This window comes from Rhynchophorus ferrugineus, unplaced genomic scaffold, assembly GCF_030347505.1.
Source record: "Rhynchophorus ferrugineus isolate W39M unplaced genomic scaffold, kcgeb_rfMv2 rfM3, whole genome shotgun sequence".
NCBI classification, from domain to species: Eukaryota; Metazoa; Arthropoda; class Insecta; order Coleoptera; family Curculionidae; genus Rhynchophorus; species Rhynchophorus ferrugineus.
The window spans coordinates 64,586,552-64,600,406 of record NW_027472582.1 but is presented as its reverse complement, the minus strand read 5'-3'; the positions used below and the strand labels follow the sequence as shown (position 1 = coordinate 64,600,406).

The window sequence follows — 13,855 nt, the reverse complement described above, 5'->3', positions numbered from 1 at the left end:
TGGAACGAGAGAATAATGATTGCTCATTTTCACCAATACATATCGCTGATCAAAACTCCTGCAAACACTTAATAGCATTTTTTGCATATTAACCAAAGCTATTAAATATACGCATTTTTATATAAAGAGCACTGAAAATGTTTGTTTTTGGTTCAGAGTGACGACAACAATTTATCTCTTATTTGAATTACGATTATTATTGCCAAATACATGTAAATATACATGTATGTTTAAAAATTAAAATAATGCCGTTTATCTTTGACCTTTTTTTTACTTGCGGAGACATCCAGTAATATATTGTTTTATCGTCCGTGAAAATTAAGCTAATATTTAAAATGCTTTCACTGAGGATTCGGCTTCTATAAAACTACATTTTTACTGTTTGTTTGTTTTACTAATTAAAAAATCGAGTTGATTAACCGAATTACTAAATATTTATAACAATTTCTGGTATGGCATTTTTATATGAATTTCTTTAACGTCAATGTAGTGATCATGAATTATTAATTTCCATTATTGAGACATGATATTGTTACGAGATTATTTTTTTAACCACAATGAAATACATCTGCATAAAAATCAATCTTAATGAGGTTTTTCGTTATTTTAAATGCACTCTATTTTTATGTATATACTTTTTCACTTATTGAATTTCCTAAATACTTGTCACATTGATATTATCAAGGAGTTTGGTTGATTAGTTAACTTCGATATTTATATATTGAAGAACTCATTATTCATGACTCTTTGCTAATTTGATGATGAACTACAATGTCCATTTCAATGCCTCGATGGTTGACAAATTCGAATGTATCAAGGAACACTAACAATACTTCTTTTTCCTTTACTTGAATACCATAAGTTAAAATTTATTAGAAAATATTTTGAGCTCAAAATAGATTCCCCAAATATGTACTTATTGGTGATAAAAATAACCATGAAAAGGACTAATAAGATTTATAACAGTTAATTATAATAATATTTCCGCTAATTCCTATAGATTTTTTTATGTAACTTCATGTGGCGAGTGTTTTCATCGTTGTTTTGATGACCCTTGACTTGAACTACAATGTCCATTTCGATGCCTCGATGGTTGACTAATTCTAATGTATCAAAGAACACTAACAATACTTCTTTTTCCTTTGCTTGAATACTATAAGTTAAAATTTATTAGAAAATATTTTGAGCTCAAAATTAGATTCCCCAAATATGTATTTATTGGTGATAAAAATAACCATGAAAACGACTAATAAGCCTTATAACAGTTAATTATAATAATATTTCCGCTAATTCCTATAGATTTTTTGATGTAACTTCGTGTGGCGAGTGTTTTTATCGTTGTTTTGATGACCCTTGACTTTTATTATTATAATTGTTGCTTATTTTATTTTATTATATTTATTTTTGAAGGAAAAAATTTGACCACCTCTCATGAAAACTTTTTTCAGTAAGTGTTTCAGTTATGCAGGACCAAGAACATTGTTGTTAGGCTTCTGGATTGGATTTGATATAATTGTGTTATGATCAATTTGGATGCATATATGTTTTTGTTATCTTGCTTGGTCAGGTTTTGTAACACAGCCATGGCATTTCTGATGGCATGGACGGTTCTGCGTTTCACAGAGATTGATAGGACTTTGTGCTTAATTAAGGAATGCCAGTAGATCTGGCAGTATTGAACATTGATGTAGTATTGAGCGACTATGATGCTTGATTTCTAGTTGTATATTTGTACTTTCTGACTTTGAATATGTGTCGTTTCGCTTTTGATTTGAACCAATAGTATGGGTTTTTCTGCTTTTGTTTTTTCATCATTGGATATGATTGATACATCATTGGGAGTCGAGGTCTTCTTTAATTTTTTCTGTGTAATTCATTTTTTCCTTCTTAGCTCAATTAGGAAAACTGACTGCTGTTTCGGATACCTTACCAGTCTTTATTTGGAGGCCTCGCCTTTTGGCCAGTCTATAATCGTTTGCACTAAACTTCTCTCTAGTAGTAGGGTGCTGTTCCACTGCCAGAGGTTCAATACTAATCAGTTTCTTTCTTGAAAAGTTATTCTTTGGAAGCAAAAAATGGAAGCAATTATAAACTGCAAACAAAACTGAATGGTAGAAGAACCAAGCAAGTATTCTAGGATTTTAGTTGTGAATCAAAATATTGCAAACCACACATATTGATTTAAACAAAATGGAGTGATCTTATCCAGGCATAGGATTGTTAAAGAAGAAAAAACTTCTTGGATAGAGTCTAAAGCGACAGCACAACGAACTGGCCTATAAAAGACAATGCTTTCGTGAAGCTGATACATTCCTTTCGAGTTCGATGACCTCCGATGATTGGTGATGTTTAGAATATAATTGGGGTATTATAATGTCTCATTCTTTTTTATACGCATTTTTGCCGATCTAAAATTATTTTAATTTATACCATGAAGAACATTCACAAAGTAGATTTATATTGTTTCGTGTACTTAGATAATTTCTTTTCTTGTTAGTGGGCTTGGGAGCGGAGTCTGATATTTCTAGAGTAATACTCAAATAGCTAACTAAGTTAACAAGTGCAGTTTGAGTGTCATTTATTATGACTTTATGGCTTTATTTATAAAGTTGATAGGGTCAGATTTTGGTCACACAGTTTTTTGTCTAGTTATGTGTCAGACTAGTAGATATTTTCAGTTTATATGTAGCTTCTCAATGATAATTTTTAACGGTTAATAGTCAGCGATGTCATTTGCAAATGTAGCTGTTGTAATTTTATCTAAATACAATCGCAGCAATTGTTATACTAAAATTTGCAGCATCTCATTTAAATACCTAAGCCCATTATTGCTGTCATTGTCAAATGGGTGTGATACTTGATTATGATTGAATTCGAACACAATGGCGCTCCCATCGTTGTAAACCACAATTAATCGTTTGCGTTGGAGCAAATTGGCTCTGAACATATCGAAATTTAACGGTAGTTTTTCTCAAGATCTGACCTAGACCGTCATATTCATCAGGCAAAACTTCAAACTTTTTGATTATCATGTGTTTCAATATCTATTTGTAGTGAATCTTACGGGAAGTAGATAACGAGTGGAAAATTGGATTGCTTCCAAGAATATTGAATTTTTCCACAGTGGCATCTGCCAGAAAGATGACAGGGTGTTATAGACAGCGGACTTTGAACAATTATACACGGTTATCTGCGTTAAATAATTCTATTGTTCGTCTGTAATATATTTTCAATATTTCAATATTGTTTTAGTTCTAATAAATTTTTTTTTCACACAGGATGTGTATAAATAATTCCTATTTCTAGGATTGGTCGATGTGCTTCCGGTTTTCATGTTTAATTGATAAATCCATCAATATTTTTTATTTTAACGAGTATTTAACAACACAAATCCACACATAATGATACATTGGGATCTTCTTAGCGGATAATGTTTTGTAAAGCATGTACATTTTTTTCCGTATCGTTACAGTACTATAATCTCTGTAACTTCAAACATCCGCTTTTCTGTTTTTAATTTATTTATTTCATATTTATCACCGTTCAACTGGGAAGGATCAGACGGCGAATTGTTCTGACGCAAATATAATCTAGACCTTTTTAGTGATCCCTGACTTTTTTAATTACTAAGTATATATAATGGAAACCATGTAAATAAACTGAAATTTATTCATATAGATTTATCCGGAATTATTTTTTTAATTGTTTATTATGACGCAATAATAATTTAGGTGCATTAATGGTATTAATTTAAGTATTTTTTCTGGCGTTCTTTTGTGGAATATTAATAGAGTTAAAATTAGTATTCTGTTGGCATATTTATCGTATTTCCTGAATGATATTTCGATCTTTCATTGTACCACAACTTAATTTTTAATCGTAAAGACAAATGTGTTTTAAATCATTGCCTCGTGAATTGAAATATATGTATTATAAATTGATGCATATGTTCATATCCACTTAACTTGCAGCACCGAGACAATGTACACTGCTTTATTGAAGTATATCATTCATTTCTAAATCAATTCTTACTAATTTACAGAAATACAATCACTTAACTTATTAGAATTGCCAGCGCATTCGCCAAAATCGTGCTCCATTTAAATATAGTGCTTTTAAATCATAAATAATCTTTCTAAACAATATATTTCTATGTTGTAAATTTATATAAATTTCTTTAGATTATCATTTATGTTAAAATAAATCATTCTATTTATATTCATTTCTGTAACGTGATTATGTAAAATTAAACAAAGGTATGATTAATATAAAATGAAATAAATAACGAAGAAAGTGGCATGATGTTACATTTTTATCGTAATTTGTGAAATTTGAATAAATATGCAAATTAACGTTATCTTTTATTGTCCCAGTGTTACATTTATAATCGATTAAAACGCGCTTTTATATCTATGTGTGGTAACGTTACTTGGGTAAATAGTTATCGATTTGAACCAAATAATATTTGATCAGTTTTTATGAAGTATTGGTATTTTTGGTTTTATTTTCGATTAACGTTGTTGACAATATCTAAACTGCATTTAGATTGAAATATTTGGAGCAATGTTAGGATTAGTTGACTGTATCGTGTATGTTGACCTAGTTACTTTATTAAAAATACATATATTTAGTTTATTTAGTTTATGGTATTCACGGAAATATTTTTGTTTATAATTTTCTCAATTATCATGAAAATATTTAGTCATAAAATAGTTTTGTATAAAATCAAAATGATTCTTTTAAAGTACAGTATATTCACTTTCAATTCAAGTTGCAACTTTTCAACATAGTAGTTGTAATTATTCGAAAATCTATAAGAACGGCCGTAAAGACGATATTGGCTAATAAACATGTTGATGTTTTTGATATCCACAACATGGTTTGGATTACTGAGCTATATGAGTCAAGAATAAATTAAGAAAATACCAGCGTTGGCAGCCAATGAGTCATCAGCAATACGTATATAGCCGATATTTAAGACCTCTAACACAGGGTATTAAAAACTATAATTCTCCAGGATTGTGCATGTGAAAGAAGCAAAATATTACAATCCTGACTAAAAGTCTGTAAACCCAAAGTATTCTATATAGATGTTGTTATGGTTATGTTATTCACTCAGAAGAAATATATCAGTCCAACCCTAGAAAATATGTATCAGTATCATACAGATTAATCCGATAATTAGAAGATAAATAGTCCCTGGTGTTTGACATAGTTGCGACCAATTGCTGGCCAAAGTGAGACTGGGAATATACGGAATATGAAAGACATGTATTGATGGCGATTTAATAAAAATAAAGAAATGTATATTTTACTTTGTAATCTGGAAAATGTTTATAAATATAAAAATATATACGTATTCTATGTAATTGAAGAACACATTTAGTAAACTATAATAAAACCCATTTTTTAATTTAAAAATGGAGCCTAATTATTTATTTTTATAAATATTAATCTTCCAGCTTCTGAGATTAAACCAAGCTTCATTAGGAAAGACTGCTGCTGGCCAGTTGGTTAATTTGTTGTCTAATGATGTCATCCGATTTGATATGGCCTCATGGTTTCTTCACTATTTTTGGATCATGCCTATTCAAAGTGCAATTGCTTTATACATCATGTACTACTATATAGGAATGGCAGCTTTACCAGCTATGGGTGCCATAACAGTTCAAGCCGTTTTGGTACAAGGTATGTGAAATTTGTTTGGAGTAGTTACTGGTATTTTAACTGATATAATGTCTCTAATTGTGAAGGTTATCTCTCAAAGAAACAAGGATTTCTCAGAGCTAGAATAGCCCATTTAACTGATAACAGGGTGAAGTTGATGAGTGAAATCACTGCGGGAATTCAAGTTATTAAGATGTATGCTTGGGAGAAACCATTTGAATTTGTAGTAGAAATGGCTCGAAAGTAAGTTCATAACGAAATTTCAATGGCAACTCCTCTCTATACCAATAAATTTCATCTTTTAGGTTAGAGATTGATATAGTAAGAAAAACCTCGTATATTAAAGGTGTCTCTTTGGCTCTTATGGTATTCACAGAAAGAGCTACTTTATATATTGCAGTTATAAGTTTTATCCTGTTAGGAAATGATATAAAAGGTACGAACAAAATTACATAGAAAATATTGAACAAATTTATTAATATTGCATGGCTTCTAGATAACTGTTATTTATTATATATTTTTTTTGTAGGTGATATTGTTTTCTCTATGGCACAGCTGTTGAACACCGTTCAGTTGTATATGGCAATATTCTTTCCATTAGCTCTAGCCACTTATGAGGAATGCAAAGTATCTATAAAGAGACTGGAAGACTTTTTAGCTTTAGAGGAAAATACTGATTCATCTAGTGAAGGTAAATTATTATTTTATTAGTATTTATATCTATATACCTATATATAATTTTGCAGTGGATGTTTCTAATGTTGGTTTAATCAAACTTACCGATGCAACAGCCAGCTGGCTGCCAAACCCCATAGTAGAAACACTATTAAATATAAACTTAGAGTTAAAACCAGGAACATTATGTTGCGTAGTGGGACCTGTTGGATCAGGAAAGACTTCTCTATTACAGACTTTACTCCAAGAACTACCATTAAACAGTGGTTCATTGCAAGTTGTGGGTAGTGTATCATATGCTTCTCAAGAACCATGGTTGTTTGTATCCAGCGTTAGACAAAACATATTATTTGGTGTCCCATATGTTAAAGAAAGGTAATAATATAGAAATTACCTTATTACATATTTTGTTTTTATTTCTAATTTAATCTACCATTATATACATATAACTTTTGAAGCTCTAACAAACAAAAATTTTAGGTATAAGAGAGCAGTAACAGCTTGTGCTCTTAAACGAGATTTCGAACAATTATCTCATGGCGACCGTACGTTGGTTGGTGAAAGAGGGGCGGCTCTGAGCGGTGGTCAAAGAGCAAGGGTTGCTTTGGCTCGAGCCGTTTATAGAGAAGCTGATATATATCTTCTCGATGACCCTTTAAGCGCAGTCGATGCTCATGTGGCCAAACATTTGTTTGAGGGTTGCGTTCAAGGATATTTAAGAGGGAAAACGAGAATTTTGGTTACTCATCAAGTTCAGTTTCTACAGGGCGCTGATTTAATTGTTGTTTTAAATAATGTAAATATATTTGCCATTTCAGTGGAATAAATAATTAATATGCCACATCTTTTAGGGCAGAATTGAACAAATGGGTACTTACGATAAGTTACAAGAAGAATTGTCAGTACTTTCTAGAGAAATTGAACAACAGCATCAAGTACATGCTGTTGATCCTAAAGTGGATAGAGAACAAACACCAAAAGTTGAAGATAGAGATAGAGGTTTATCGTTAGCTTTACAATCAATCGCATCTCTTGCTGTAAGACAATATGTTTTAAAAAATTGGTAAGCGTGAGAAAAACGTTTTTTTATTTCTAGAGTTGGGATGATCCAGAAGAAACAGAAGAATTATTAGAAAAAGGTGCCTTAAAAACTTCAACATATGTAGAGTACTACAGATCTGGTACAACGATATTTACCCTAATATTTTTAATATTTCTATTCATAATAGCCCAAATTTCAAGTAACGCGTCTGATATGTGGGTAAATTACTGGTAAGTGTATTATTAACAAATTATAATTGTTATTGTTTATTAATTCAATTCTTAACTATCAGGACTAATAATGAAGAATCACGCAGAAAGATAATTTTAGCGGCATTAAATGAATCTTCGTTTAATGATACATTTACTGATCCATTGGTAACTAACAACAGTTCCTCTTACCTTGAACTTGACAGAGATAGTTATATATACATTTATACAGCTTTGATTATTGCGTCCATAGTTTTAACTACGTCTAGGTAAGCTGGTTTTGTTTTAACTTTTTAATACAATATATTTTAATTAGATTAGTAAAATGTTTATTGTTTCAGATCCATATTGTTTATGAAAATTTGCATGAACTCATCCAAAGCATTACATAATAAAATGTTCAATTGTCTTCTGAAAGCACCAATGGCATTTTTTGATACAAACCCATGCGGTCGAATTCTCAACCGTTTTTCAAAAGACATGGGTGCTGTTGACGAGATGTTACCCAAAGTTGTGTTAGAAACCTTACAAATTTTCTTCCTAATGATAGGTATTTTAGGAATGGTATGATAATTATGGCAAAATACGTCATATCACAACTAGTATTACTACTGCAATTTTTTAGGTATTTATAGTAAGTCCTTGGATGATTCTGCCTGCTGTGATCTTGGGATCAATCTTTTGGTACGCTCGTGTTATATATTTAACCTCCGCTCAAGATATAAAGAGGTTGGAAGGTTTAACTAGGGCTCCCGTTTTCTCTCATGTCTCGTCCTCGCTTTATGGATTGCCAACAATTAGAGCATTCAAAGCTCAAGATTTAATAGTACAAGAATTCGATGCTTTACAGGTATTAATATACCATGTATACATAATGCGTTTTCTATAAAACTGTTTTCGTTTTAGGACCAACATACCGGTACATGGTTTATATTTGGAGCCATTAGTGAATCTCTTGGTTTTTATTTGGACGTTATAAGCACGTTTTTTTTGGCTTTTGTTACGTTCCAGTTTCTTGTTTTTGGCGATGAAGATATCAAAGCCGGAGATGTTGGTCTCGTAATTTCTCAAACACTCGTTCTAACGGGTAATCAATTAAGCTGTTATAGTAATTTTAATGGTAAGAAATTTTCCTTTTGATTCAGGAATGCTCCAATATGGGGTACGACAATCTGCTGAAGTATCATCGACCATGACAAGCGTTGAGCGAGTTCTTCAATATACAAAACTGGATGAAGAGGGTCCTTGGGAACCTTTACCCGCCAATAAACCTCCAATCGACTGGCCACAGAATGGATTGGTCACATTTACACATGCTTTCCTAAGATATTCGCGAAATTCACCACCTTCTATAAGAGATTTGAATGTTGAATTCAAACCAGGAGAAAAAATTGGCGTTGTTGGCAGAACTGGAGCAGGTATGATTTTTAATGATTAACAAATAAACACATTATTAAATTTATTCTCATGGGTGTTCATTTAACTCCAGTTAATTAATTAAATTGTAGTTTTCATTATTTTGGATTTGTTTAACAGAATGTGAATTCAAGCTGATAAAAAACAGAAAATGTTCATATTAATATTTAAGCTCAAATACTGTTCTTGAGAATATCCCATAACATTTTTTTGTCTATTATATAACCTTATTATCTATAACCTATTTTTGTCATATCTATATTACAAGCCTTAGGTAACACATGTTCTTTAGTGAAATACTATAATATGTATCTATAAACTTATTGGCTAAAGTAGCAATTTTAAGACTACATCATTGTACAGTAAGCATAATTCTTTTATGAAAGAAAACATAAATGTTTTAAAATTAAAAACACCTCTTATAACAAATATATATATATACACAATATTTTTATTTATCACTATAGAATAGAATCTTGTTTAATAGTTTCATATTTTGTTTTGATATATCTGATATTTATGTTTTACATTTATAATTTTTTTTTCAGGAAAATCATCATTAGTAGCCACATTATTTAGATTAGCTGATGTAGATGGCCTTGTTGCTATAGATGCTGTTGATACTGGAAAAGTTGGGTTGAGAATTCTGCGTTCGTCGATTTCTATTATTCCGCAAGTACCTATATTATTTTCGGCTAGCTTGAGGTTTGTTTTTTTGTCAGTTACATAATTTTGTTGCTAAGTGTATTCTCATTTTAGGTATAATTTAGATCCGTTTGAAAAATGCTCTGACGATCAACTGTGGAAGGCATTAGAACGTGTCGAATTGAAACAAAATGGAGTCACTTTGGATACTCCAGTAAGTGAAGGTGGTGGTAATTTCAGTGCCGGTCAAAGGCAATTGATATGTCTAGCAAGAGCTATTGTTAGGTAATACTAGTTTTTAAATACTTATTCAGCTTAGTAATCGTGTTTTGTTTTAGAAACAACAAAGTTCTTGTAATGGATGAAGCTACCGCCAACGTAGATAGACAGACTGATTCACTTATTCAAAAAACAATTAGAGAAGCATTTGAACAATGTACTGTAATAACAATAGCTCATAGGTATACATGATATAAACATTATATAAACGTTATATTATTTTGTACGATATTTGTCTTATCACAGATTAAATACGATTATGGACTACGACAAAACATTGGTAATGGATGCCGGTAGGGCAGTAGAGTTTGCATCACCACACGAATTACTTCAAAACCCAAACAGTTACTTTGCCAAGATGGTGGCTCAAACGGGGCCGTCTATGGAAGGAAAATTAAAACAAACAGCCAAAGAGGCCTATGAAAAAAGATTATCAAGGTAATCATCTGGTATTCTTAGTGTAGCATTAATACTAAAGTATTTCGTTTTTTAAGGTCTACTAAAGATGAAGAAGTCGTTCAAAATGGAACAATTTCAGAAAAGAAAGACCAATAGTTAGAATAACTTTAATTTATGGATTTAATTTAAAGCAATTTTTGAATTTATATATTGTTTTTAATTTAATTATTAAGAGATATAGATCAATTTTATTTTTTGATTTATATTAATAATTTTTGTCGTAAAACTTTTGTTCGAGATTATGTACAAAACTAACCAGTGATTTCAATATTATTATAAATTCTTTATACTTACACCCGTTTAATAATTTGAATTGTAATGCAAGTCGTTATCTCTGCCATGTTTTTTTTTTATTGTAAAATACCGATACCGATAAGAGAGAAGAGACAAAACATCCTAAGGATTAAATATATTGTTAATTATACTATAAGTTGCAATACTGAAAAATGATTGTGTAGATCACTTTAATTTTCTGATTTTAGCACGTAATGTCGGCTTTTTATTTATTGTTTGTTCTCTATACAGATATTACAATGCTAATAAAGATGGACTTAATAACGACATTTAGATCACCGATTACCAGTGACTACGACTGCTTCTTTTATGAGCGACTTTAGTTCCTGAAACGCCTCGAGGGTTGAATATTGTTCATTGTTCATAAGTTGTAAAACTGAAAAATGATTGTGTCGATTACTTTATTTTTCATATTTTAGCACGTAATGTGAACTCTTTTTTCTTCTTTATTGTTTGTTATTGATTTACGTAGTATATCCTCTATACAGATATTACAATTCTAATAAAGATGAGCTTAATAACGACATTTAGAACACCGGTTTCCAGTGTACGCGACCGCTTCTTTTGTGGGCCACTTTAGTCCCTGATACTTTTCTTAGATTCTTTGCATTGCACTGTTTGAAGAAAGACCAGTGATGACAATTATACGACGTATTAATTATATAAATATTACTGTTTTCCATGGGTCCTAAGAAAATAGTGCAATTTTTTTATTATTAATAACCAGGCGCTTCGAGAAACGATCTATAAGCAATTTGGTCACGAAAACCGTAACCGTTGATTTTTAAGCTGTCTTTTTTGTAGTTGGCCGTGACCCATTAATTGGGCGGTTATAGGGACAAAAATGTACGAATTTTTAAACAGTGGGCTCTGTAAGAGTCATAGCTCATCTCTAACTTCTACAATAGACAAGACAATTTCTAGACAAATTAATTATATACAAAGGGATTTTTTTCTTGTGTTAGTTTTAATATATCGTCAGGAACAGTCTTGCCTCTTACAACACCAAAGATATTACAGGAATGCAATCCAATAACTTTACACTGTTATATTGTTGACCAGTAACTTTAAATTATAAAAATAGTGATTCTTCATATTGATTCAATGTTGTTTAATTGGCTTTATAAATTGAATTGAATCTCGATACATTAAGTATTAGCCAAAAGTTTTATTTGCATATATACCTATTTTTTCTCAGGGGCGAAATAAGATTCACTATTTCTATTATAAAGTGCCTAATTGGGTGACATTCATTAACATATTGTAGAAAACGTTATTTTGTTGTCTCTATGTCAGTTAGTAATTATATAATCCGTATCATATATGTGTTATTTTTATAATTATATGTATTTTGGTAATTTATTTTATTGTTTTTACGTATTATATATAATATATAGTTTTAATGGTAACTTAGCGACTATTAATTTTAAAAGTATATTTCTGTAGATACACTGTATACAGGGTGTTTTAGAGGATATTAAAATATATTTTCCTATCACTTAACTTGGGATATTAAGTGTTTCTTATAATATTAATAATCAAAAAGTCGAAATATATAGGATAAATTCTTCAAGTTATTTTGTAGAGTATTATGTTGTGTTTTAGTAGTCGAAGTAAATTTACCTTTTTCTCTATTTTAGTTGAATGAATATATACTTTAAGACATATAAAACCAGAGAGCGCAGCAGAATAAACGATCATTTTTAAATAATTGTATTTATTATATCATCCCGTATTTAACGAGTATAGGGTAAGCTATGTTTTTATCGATTTATCATAAATTTGTAGTAGTCTTGGTTCAAAGTGAATGTCGGTACACACTAGTTGCGAAACACCCTTGAAGAAAAAGAGAAGACACACTTTTGAAGAACATATGCAAGCACGCGCCAGACGTTGTATGAACATAATTCGTATAGTTCTAAACGCATTTTAGGAAAGCGAGTGTCAAGTACTTGTTAGATACGAGGTATAATAAAGGGACACCTTGGGTATCTTGAACAGGCCTGAATTGTTTGGAGACGACACCGATGATGTAGAATGCAGTGGACGTCCAAATGTGATGGTAATACCAGAAAACATAAAAAAATCCATAAAATCGTTTTGAACGTTCGAAAAGTGAAGTTGCGTGAGTTACCTAACATCGTAAAGATATCACGACAAAGAACGTGTTGGTTTTATATTGCATCAGTATTTGGCTATGACAGAGCTATGTCAAAGTGGGTGCCGCATTTGCTCTTTGTTGACAAAAAACAAGAACGTGTTGATGCTTGAGGTGTGAAGTGTTTGGCTATGTTTAAAAGCAACATATCGGAATTTTTGCGTCGATATGTGACAATGGATGACACATGCATTATATGTGCATACCATCTGATGGGCAGCAAGTGGTACAGTCACTCTCTTGAATAAAGCCACAGTCATTTAACATGTATAATTTCGTTAGGTATATTAAAAAGAAATTAAGACATGATCCACTATTGAAGTGTCAATGTATTGGAATGTCCAATGACTAAACATACAACCTAACGCGTCCTTTGAACAATTATAATGTAAGATAACCTGAACCATTTATTTAGGTCACTGATCTAAGCTGGTTGCTGGCATGACTGAGATAATTATATTATATTTTATGCTTTTATCTATCATCCCCAAACATTCAGCAGTTAGACATCAAAACTAGGTAACAACGGGGATTTATATAAAAATGATGAAAAACAATAATTTTTATATTTGATTGTTCGATTAGAGGGTCGCCACTAGTACCTTCTAGTAGCTCACTAGAACCTTTTTCAGTCTATACGAAACTATAGATGATTCTTTTTTTTCCAACTTGAGCGTTATCAAACTTAAGACCATAAATTCACTCTTATCAGTGCACCCTAATTAACCTAGTTTTAATATTATGAAGCTTTAACCGGAATTATCTATTAAATTTTATAGTTTTGACATTTTTATGATTCGCCACGAGTGTATCCTAAACATTAGAGAACAGAGATTTAGTGTCAGAACAGAAGATTGTCCAAACTGGAGAAAAAACAAATGGGTTGCACCGGAAGAATCGATATCATTACCGAATCCCAATTCATGTTCTGAATGTCGAGTCACCAGTGACTGGTGTATTCTGAACTGTTAAAACTAATTTAAATCATCATTGATGTTCTCAGAGCTCCTT

The 13,855-nt window shown here is 31.1% G+C and overlaps 1 protein-coding gene across 2 annotated transcripts in view; it reads left to right on the top strand.

The window, feature by feature from the left end:
- The window catches only part of LOC143192439 (ATP-binding cassette sub-family C member 4), a 44,524-nt gene extending 32,127 nt beyond the window's left edge, over nt 1-12,397 (top strand). For both annotated transcript variants that reach the window (XM_076397793.1, XM_076397794.1), the window contains 18 exons: nt 5,463-5,688; nt 5,754-5,910; nt 5,973-6,103; nt 6,197-6,358; nt 6,414-6,717; nt 6,823-7,138; nt 7,194-7,379; nt 7,439-7,614; nt 7,677-7,862; nt 7,935-8,157; nt 8,219-8,443; nt 8,500-8,680; nt 8,739-9,011; nt 9,558-9,714; nt 9,769-9,939; nt 9,993-10,115; nt 10,180-10,371; nt 10,428-12,397. In XM_076397793.1, coding sequence (XP_076253908.1) covers nt 5,463-5,688; nt 5,754-5,910; nt 5,973-6,103; nt 6,197-6,358; nt 6,414-6,717; nt 6,823-7,138; nt 7,194-7,379; nt 7,439-7,614; nt 7,677-7,862; nt 7,935-8,157; nt 8,219-8,443; nt 8,500-8,680; nt 8,739-9,011; nt 9,558-9,714; nt 9,769-9,939; nt 9,993-10,115; nt 10,180-10,371; nt 10,428-10,488 — 3,450 coding nt within the window. In that variant the 3' untranslated portion in view covers nt 10,489-12,397. The remainder of the gene's footprint in view (nt 1-5,462; nt 5,689-5,753; nt 5,911-5,972; nt 6,104-6,196; nt 6,359-6,413; nt 6,718-6,822; nt 7,139-7,193; nt 7,380-7,438; nt 7,615-7,676; nt 7,863-7,934; nt 8,158-8,218; nt 8,444-8,499; nt 8,681-8,738; nt 9,012-9,557; nt 9,715-9,768; nt 9,940-9,992; nt 10,116-10,179; nt 10,372-10,427) is intronic.
- Nucleotides 12,398-13,855: the final 1,458 nt, after the last annotated feature.